This window comes from Chrysochloris asiatica, unplaced genomic scaffold (assembly GCF_000296735.1).
Source record: "Chrysochloris asiatica unplaced genomic scaffold, ChrAsi1.0 scaffold00127, whole genome shotgun sequence".
In the NCBI taxonomy this organism is placed as follows: Eukaryota; Metazoa; Chordata; class Mammalia; order Afrosoricida; family Chrysochloridae; genus Chrysochloris; species Chrysochloris asiatica.
In genome coordinates, this window is record NW_006408645.1 from 3,043,698 (window position 1) to 3,053,618 (window position 9,921).

Sequence of the window (9,921 nt, forward strand, 5' to 3'; positions counted from 1 at the left end):
AAACATTTAATACTTTGGATTATGCATTTTTGTAAATGACAAAGAAAATTATGCTATAGGTGATCAATAATGAAAGATACAGTATTACCTAATACTCCCATATCTGTCCATACTGAAAGAACCATGCTTGACCACCATCTTGAAAGGTGGTTGGTGTTAGCAAGGCTTCCAACCATCATATGAACAGGGCCTTTAACAAAGCAATCCAGTTTCTCCAGAGTGTCACTAATGGGATTGAAACAAAAAGGTGATTCTGGCTACACTGAAAAGCATCAAATAGCAAGGGATTTATGTATTTAATAGTAAATAGTATTTATTATTAATGACTAAAATTTCTTGTGCACCTACTACATGTCAAGACTGTGGATGCTTTACATAAAAACACATCATCTCATGTATTCCTCACAAATACCCAGAAACACAGAAAGGAATTCTCATTTAACATACACAAAAATGGTTCAAATAGTTCAAATCATTTGCCCAATGATATATGAAGGGGGCTTCAAAAGTTAAAGGGAAAAAAATCTATTATCTTGTAATTCCTCCATTTTTCCATGAACTTTTTGAAGCCCCAATGTATAATTTTTAAGAAGAAAAGTTGAAATTTAACTCTAAAGTCCATGTTCTTTCCTTTACAGTTTCTCTGGGGATGTAAGGTGTTCAACAAGGTACATTATCAAAATTTCAAATGAAACAACCATGGATTCTTCTTTCTGGGCCTTATCTTCTAAAATGGAAAAAACAACAACAACAAAAATCCCACAAAAAAAAACATTCAAGCCCACACCATGAAGCCCAGTCATACATAATAAGCAAGCCAGGTTGTGCCTTCACTCACTAGTCCTGTCAACTTGGCCAAATAAATCAAATCCATGCCTTGGAAAAATGACTCATTTACTACATAAATGGGCCTCGAGGCAAAGAACAAAATGTTCACTCTAAACACGCCAAGGGCCCACTGTTTGTATCCAGCCATACTTACATTTTATTGTAAAGACTAAGGTAGAAGTAACTGTGTATTATAGAATAAAGCACATAAATAATTATGTTAATATTGAGGGATCAAAAGATTTTTCTGTGTAAGAGAAAAGAGATTTGGGTATAATATTAAAGAAGTTTTAAAGCCTTACTGTTAAACTTTATTTAGAGATATTAATGCCAAATCATGATTTTTAAAAATAAACTATATTTCCAAGTTCCATCAACTAAGAATGTATGTCTAGGAGCAATAGCACCACTAACACCATAGAAGCAATAAGCAACCGAAGCATCTAAGTTATGCTTTCTCAACTACCAGAGCTCCTCAGACAATTAGTTGATTCTTGTCTGGGAAAAAGAATTTAAAAGTGAGCCTAGGAAATCTTAAACTATAAAGCAACAAAGTAATCAAAGACTGATGAGTTCCGGTCAAAAGGATTTAAGTACGAGCTGGCATGAATCTCAAATGACAAAATGTTAGACAATTTAAGCATCTAAAATAGAGTATAATTGACTAAAAGATAATGAATATATAAAACTCTTTAAGTCCATAATGATATTCAAAAAGCAAAAGCCCTATCCAAATGATAAAAGGGGAGAGAGGGAACCTTTCATTTACTACCACTGGAAGAGACTAGCATACCATATCTTTCAGAAACATTGGTACTTAAAAATACTATCAAGTACTTATCCTTATCCTTTTTCAAAAGAATTCTAGTATAAAGAGCTGAACTTGATAAGGCACAAATACTCTTCATAGGAATAACGCCACTTTATAAATGCAAAAGAAATGCTAAAATAAGAAACATCAACATTTTGCAGTCTCTAATGAAAAAAGAATGCTAAAATCATTGGATAAAAGACTGAAAGACAACTTGATACTCAAAATGCTCATCTCACCGATTACTTGCTAGTTACAAAGAGAAAAGTTTCAATGGAGAGATCTAACTATGATCATCTTAAGTAATCAAAATTAACATCACTATTAAAGATAAAATTAGATAGCAAATGCTTCCAAATGTGAAGCAATGTGGAGTATACAGCACCATCTACAAAGTATTCTGTCCAAGATGGTCAATTTGAATCCAATCAAGATCCAATTTTCAATTGGTAAGAAATACAGGAAAATAGAATTAGGTTAAATACCACAAAAGGTGAAATAATCAGATAAATCCAAAACGTGAGACATTCTAAAAGTTAACTTGACGAGATCCTTCAAATCTATGTCATGGAAGGGAGGAAGGGACAGAGAACAATTGTGGATTAAGACAGGTTTAAGAGGTATGACAACTAAACACAATGTGTGCAGCCTGTCTCAGCTTAGATACTAGCATCTTTAACCAGTAACCAGCTGCCATTGAGTCAACCCAAATTCATGGCAACCCATGGGGGTCAAGAGCTGAAATGTGGTCTATGGGGCTTTCAATGGCTGTAAACTAAACTCTCAGGACTTTCTTTGAAGATTATCTCTGGGTAGACTCATACTGCCAAATTCAGTTAAGCAGACAAACATATTAACTACTTGTTAACTTCTAGGAGATATTATATTCTTAGTATCTCCTCAAATGTAAATGTCTATGAAAACTAAACCAGGATAGAAAAACAAAACAACAAAAAAGCCTTTTTAATTGCTTTGGAACCCAAAGACATTAACATTTTATTGTATTCTACTCACCTCCACTTAGCAGCTTCATGACTAGCCAAAGTTCATCTTTTACCACAAAAGATGTGTAGTAAGACACAATATTAGGATGATGGCACTGACTCATGGCTTGAATTTCTTTCTACAAAGAAAAAAAAAAAGCATGGTAATTGATTATGTTGTTGTTATTCAGTGCCATGGAGTCAATTCAGACAAATAGTGACCCTGTAATAAGGTTTCCGAGGAGCAGCTGGTAAACTTGAACTGCCGACCTTGTAGTTCAAATGGCTTTGCAGTCTGCTGCATTAACCCACAGCGTCACACCAGGACTCCGATAATTGATTATATGCATGCCAAAAACACTAACTGGTATTTGTTGTTGTGTGCCACTTAGTCAGTTCCAACCCATTGCGACCCTGTATAAGGTTTTTGAGGAGTGACATGTGGGGTTGAATTACTGACCTTGTGGTTAGCCAATGCTTACCCTACAGCGTAACGTTGTTGTTGTTGTTGTTAAGTGCTGCTGAGTCGATTCTAACTCATTGCAACCCTGTATAGGGTTTCCAAGGAGCAGCTGGTGAGCTTTAACCACCGACCTTGCAGTTCAAATGACTTTGCAGTCTAAAGCATTAGTCCACAGCACCCCACCAAGATTCCAATATTAGGGTACATTACAAATTAGCAAATCCAGATTTGGAATCTCAATACTATGTCAACCTTCCTGAGATCTCCATGGCTCTGATCTTTATAAGAACACTTAAACAACAACAAAGAAGCCAACTGCCATCGGCTTCCCTCAGTCCATTCTGGAGCTACTCTTTCAGTCATTGCATTAGTAATCTTTGAAACTAGAAATATGCACTATTTGTCACACAACAGAATAGCACAAGAGGCCGTCATTGGTACATTTATTCTTACTCCAAAATACTTTTTAAGAGCCATTTGGGGAAATCTGGTTTTCACAGGTTCATAAATGGCAGGTGTTTCTGGTTTGCTTGTTTTTGCAAAATCTATACATGCAACAGAATATTACTTCATCCCACTGCTGTATGACAATAATTGTCATTCTAAAGAGAAACATTCTAACTAGATACAAGGTCTTAAAATTCAATGTAGAAACATGAGCCAATGTCTAAGCTAGTCTATTTCAGTTATGAATTTAAATTACATCTGGTGTGATAACATGTGTTATGTGTGAATCAAGCCCTGCTTACCTCACTAGTCTCATGATCCAGTCCCATGACCCAGCCAAAATAAACTTCAAGTGGCTCCAGACATTTATTCCTACAGTTCCCTCTGCTTTTAACCCACTCCACCATTCTAGTGTGGCGCTGTGGGTTAATACGGCACACTGAAAAGCCGTCTGAATTGCAAGGTTGGTGGTTCAAGCTCATCCTACACAGGGTAGCTATGGGTCGGAACCAACTCAATGGCACTTAACACCAACAAAAACAACCATCTTTGCCTAGCTTATTCTTCTCTTCCTTCTAATATCAACCTAAATACCATTTCCTTCTAGCTCCCCAACAGGAATTCGATTCCCACCCTCTTGGCTTCCAGGCACCCTGTTTATTGCCTTGCCTTCTAGATATATATATCAAGGGTCTTCCTCTCTGCCATTTAAAAGCTTGCCCAACCTTGCTTGCCAGTCTACAAACATCTCCACAAGCCCTCTATCTTCACAATTAGCTCTTTTCTTCCTACTACTTTCAGAGTATGTGGCACCTCTCCTGAGTCCTTTGTGGTGGAAAGAAAGAGAAATAAGTCCCTTGATATCCCATCCTCAAGTGTTTGTCTATCTAGTTCTATCATCTGTCAGTGCAGAGAAACTTTTAAAAACAATGCACAGGTGTTCTTTCTTAGAAAAAAGTCTCTCAGCAAAATGTCTAAAGATAAGATTTGATAGCTGACTTTCCTGTCACTCAAAGCAAAGGTTGGCAAACATTTGACCAAAGACAGTAAGGATATACACTGCCCCTCACTAATAACTGTCATACTTGATACACACATAGTTCCAGTTTATATCAGCAATCTTTGGTGTACCCAGAGCAACCTTTTGGCATTATAATAAAGATAGCTTTAAAAAGAAAATGTTAAACCACATTATGAAAAGTTTAGTATGATCATTTAAAAAAAAAAAAAGGGGCTTCATCCATCAGCAACATACCCCTTGGCACTGAGACAGACTTCAGTGTCCCATAGACCAGGTCCTGATACCACAAACAAAAGAAAATCAGGGATTTTTACAGTCCTGATGGTTCTTCAAGGTCTAGTGAAATCATATCTGCTTGTTTTTTGTTTTTGTTTTTGTTTTTAAATTAATTATTCTAAATTTGGTTTATTAAAAATCACTTTTTCCCTTCACTTATGTACCATACATAAATATTGTCTGCTTTAATGTTTTAATACATATTCATTTTATTTGCAATGTAAAGTTTATTGAAACATGGGAAAAATTATAGAGAGCCAAGCATTTTTTTTCCTTTTACTAAATGATAACAAATTAACAATCCTCCAAAAGCAAGGCCCTAATGTAGTAGCAAAATATTAATTTTAAGATTATCAAATGGTATTTGAGAAGAAGCAATATGTTTTCTACTTTTGAACTAAGATTTTAACAGTTTTGGAATCCTAGTGTGGTGCTGAAAAATAAACAATGAACTGACCACAAGTTAATTGTATGATCAGCAGTTCACACCCACCAGCTTCTCCTCATAAACCCTATACAAAGTCGCTAAGAGTTGGAACTAACTCAACGGCACTAACAACAAAACTATATACTTAAAAAGATAGGGATGAACCCTTATTTTTAATCAAGACTCCATCACATGTATCATTTACTTCCCTCAGATTTAAAATGGAGCTACTACCTACCTTGCAGCAATGTTACGAGGTTGAAAATGAAGTGTCCAGAACTGAAAAGAAGACTACTGCTAGTATCATCATTACAAGAACTAGTCAAGTTAGTTAAACTGCGAGCCCATTTCTTTAGTTGTAAAATAGAAACCGTAAGACTTTACAGTACCCTGACGGGTTACAAAAAATTACAAGTATTCAGAGTGGGCTTCTCAAAATCCAGTTTTAATGTATAGGTAAAAAAAAATGTTTTTCTTTAACAAAAATAGTTTATAATGGACAGATTTCTTTTATCATCACTGATGTTCAAATACCCACTATTGCTATCAGTAAATTCAAGATCATCAAAAAGGATTTCTTTTTGTTTTTTGTTTTTCTAATCCAAAGTGTGTTTATTGAGATGGTTTTCTACTCATCCTAAAACTTCAGTTCATGCATTACCAACTCTGAAAGAAATACATTTGTCTCATCAGCTATAAATTCAAACTAAATTTTGGTAACAAGATTTCAGCAGGCCAAAACGCTTTCAAAAGGATATTCCATTTGACCCAGAAATCACAAGTATATATTATTTTAAATAAACAGAGAAGTATTGATAATAACAGCAAAAAGAGGAGACAAGTTAGTTATCTAGTATCAGAGAATAGGTTAAATAAACTGTGGTCTACCTAATTGTCCTTCACTGAAAAAAATATTCATCCTTTTGACAGACACAAAAATTTCTATGATAAATTGTTCAATGAAAAGAACAAGTGTATTGTTAGCTGCGGTTGAATAAGTGCCAACTTGTGGCACCACCATGTGTTACAGAGGAGAATTACTGCAGAGGGTTTTCTTCCCTCCAATCCCGTGGAGACAGATCACCAGGGCTGTTGTCTCAGGAAGCGTCTGAGTCAGTTCAAATTGATAACCTTTTAGTAACAGACAATCACAAACCACTTGTCCCACCCAAGATGCTAAAATCAAGTATATGGTTACATTATTGAAAAACATATTTAGAGCAAAGTTAATCTCAGTGACAGGACTACAAGGAGGCTTCAAAAAAATCATGGAACAATGCAATTTAAAAAAATAACTTCCATGGACTTTTTTAAGCTCACTCATAAAACTAGTTTTCTTCTCTACTTCTATGGTTTTATAAATTTTACAATAAACAATACTTCATGAAGACACTGGAGTACTGGTATGGTGCTGTAGGATAAGCACTGCACTGCTAACCACAAGGTCAGTGGTTCAAACCCGCCAGCTGCTCTTTGAAAACCCTATACAGTGTCCTTATGAGTTGGAACCAAACTTGATGGCACTTAACAACAATGAAGACATCACAAATCTTGTGTTTTTTTTTTCTTTTGGTAAACAAAACAAAAACTCTAAAATGACATTTACAGCAGTGACTGATATCTTTATAAATAAGAAACAGGAGATGTGCATACCAGGAGTTCATCCATGCTAGTCTGACATTTCTCAAGGTTTATCCGTTTGATTGCCACTTTCTCCTTCTTAGGGGCACAATACGCTGCTTGGACCACAGCAGTTGCTCCACTTCCTATAATTAAATAAATGGATAATTAGGTAAAAATATGACACTCCTATTTCCCACCCAAACATATGAGGAATCCTTATCTTGTTCCTATGTGGAGCGACGTAAAAAAACATTGTACAGGGTAGAACACCAGTAAGAGGAAAAGCCTTGAACACGTCACAGAGTTGCCAATACCAGTGCAAACAAAAAATTATAGATTGTTAGTTTTCTGAATCTAGGACAAGATGGCACAGGCCCACATTTCCCTGCACCAGAGCACAGGAGCCCTGGTGGTGGCAGTCTGAGTCTGTAAAGGTTTATGGCCTTGGAAACACTATAGGGCAATTCTACTTTGTCCTATGGAGTTACTATGACTCAGTATTGAATCAGAAATAGTGGGTTTGGATCTTTGGTCCCTCCAAGTACAAGTAGGAACTCTTGGTGTGGTGCTGTAAGATCAGTACTGGACTACAAACTACAAGGTCAGCAGTTCAAACCCACTAGATCTCCCCAGAAACCCTATACAGGGTCACTATGAGCTGGAACAGAATCGCCGGCACTAATAACAAGTAAAAGGAGTCATGTGTGATGCTATATAGGATAAGCACAGGACTGAACCATATGGTCAGTGGTTTAAACCCACCAGTCACTCCTCACAAACCCTATGCCTGGTGACTATGAGTTGGAACCAACTCCACAGCACTTAACAACAAGTAAACAGTCTACAAATAATTCTACAGACCATCATTACAGGGCTCTAATAGACAGAAAGAAAATGGTACACTGAAGCGGGACCTCAGAACTTGAGGTGGGTTAAGTTGGTTTTCTTTTTATCTCCCATATATTCTGAACTGGGCCCGAGAGAGACCTGCAACTAGGAACCACCAAAAGGCATAGACAAAAATAAAACAAATAAGTAAACAAGAAAAGCCTGCTGACTCTGCTCAAAGGCCTGAAGACAAAAAAAAAAAAAAAGATATCCTAGGATAGACCTAATAAGGAGATAAGAATCCTCAATGCCTACTCAGGACAGTGGTGGGTCCCATCCACCATAGCATTATGCACCAGTGGGATCTTATCCCACATCTCCAAAAGCAATTGGCCAGATTCACCACAATGACAAGTAGGACCCTGTCATATAAGAGGGACAGTGTTGAGCTGATCTGCTGTAAACAGCAGCACGGCCTGGGCCCCAAGCCCAATAGTCAGCCCAGGAAACACTTGGAAAGATCAAACAGGATCTCCAGCAGAGCCAAAAGAACAAAGCAGAAGAAAATAGCATTCTGAAAACTAACATGTCATAGGAGTTGTGGCTCATGTTGTAAATGACGGCCAACACATTAAATTGAAATAGTGTAATCCGGTGCTGTCAAGTCAACCCTGACTCATGGTGACCCCATGTACATCAGAGTAAAACTGCTTTTTCAGAAGTAGATTGCCAGATCTTTCTTCCAAGGTGCTTCTGGGTGCACTTGAACCTCATCTTTCGGGCTAACAACTAAGCACTCTGCATCACCAAAGGACTCCTGCTTAAACAGAAGACTCAAACAGGATCAAGAGACTGTTTAAAATAGGAACGTGTGTGGAGTCCTGGAGTGATGCTGTAGGATAAGCACTGGACTACTAATCCAAGGTTGGAAGCCCTATATAGGGTCACTGTGAGTCAGAACCAACTAAATGGCGCTTAACAACAATAGAGACCAAAGTTTCTTAGTGGTTACCAGGTGCAGGCAAAAGGGTGGAGGAAAGGAGGACTCGGGAGGCAATGAACTTCTGATTAAGGCTGATGGGAAAATATGGGAACAGGAAAGAGTGATGATATAACAATATGCTGAATTTAATCACCAAACCGTACATGCGAAGACTGTTGAAATGGCAAATGTTCTGTTACAAATACTTAACCACAGTAAAAGAAAGAAGAATCTCCTAATATAATACCCACAAAATACATGAAAATAGAAAATTTCTGTCATACCAAAAAAACAAGAAAAACCCAACATAAATGAGCTAAGACTATATACAAACACAGAGATCAACCTATCAACACTAAGATGAATCAGGTGTTAGAATTACCTAACATATAGGAGCTCTGGTAGTATAGTAGTTATGAATCGGGCTGTTGTTGTTGTTATGCGCCGTCAAGTCAGATCCGACCCATAGCGACCCTGTACAGGGTTTCCGAGGGTGTAAATCTTTATGGGAGTAGAAAACCTCATCTTTCTCCCGCGGAGCAGCTGGTAGTTTCGAACCGCTGACCTTAAAAGTTCGCAGCCCGATTGGTAACCACTACGCTAGCAGTTCGAAATTACCAGCTGTTCCACGGGAGAAAGATGAGGCTTTCTACTCCCGTAAAGATTTGCAGCCTCAGAAACCATGTTCAAGGTCACTAAGTCAGAACCGACTCCACGGCACCTAAAAACAAATATTTTAAAGTGCCCATCATAAAAATGGACGCCTGGTGTGGCACTGCAGGATCAATACTGGACTGTGAATCACAAGGTCGGCAGTTCAAACCCACCAACCTCTCCTTGTAAACCCTCCACAGGATCTCTATTAAACCTACCAAACGGCACATAACTAGGTGTGCTTGAACAAAGCCATGGTATTTTCAATAGCCTTATATGAATAAGGAAGATCACAGAAGAATTGATGCATTTGAATTACGATACTGAAGAATATTAAAAGTACCACGGACTGTCAGAAGAACAAACAAATCTGTCTTGGAAGAAGTAAAGCCAGAATGCTTCTTAGAAGGGAGGATGGGCAAGGAAACTTCGTCTCTTGTATTTTGGACATGTTATCAGGAAGACAGTTCCTGGAGAAGGACATGTTGTTGTTGTCAGGTGCCATCAAGTCGGAACCGACTCATAGCAACCCCATGCACAGCAGAACGAAACAATGTCCGATCCTGGGCCAACCTCAC

General features: G+C 37.6%; 1 protein-coding gene across 1 annotated transcript in view; it reads right to left on the reverse strand.

Annotated features, from left to right (window-relative positions):
• OXSR1 (oxidative stress responsive 1) overlaps nt 1-9,921 on the reverse strand; it is a 138,155-nt gene that overhangs the window by 93,136 nt on the left and 35,098 nt on the right. The window contains exons 2-3 of the mRNA XM_006869147.1: nt 6,910-7,022; nt 2,654-2,762 (exon numbers count right to left, since the gene is read on the reverse strand). Coding sequence (XP_006869209.1) covers nt 2,654-2,762; nt 6,910-7,022 — 222 coding nt within the window. The remainder of the gene's footprint in view (nt 1-2,653; nt 2,763-6,909; nt 7,023-9,921) is intronic.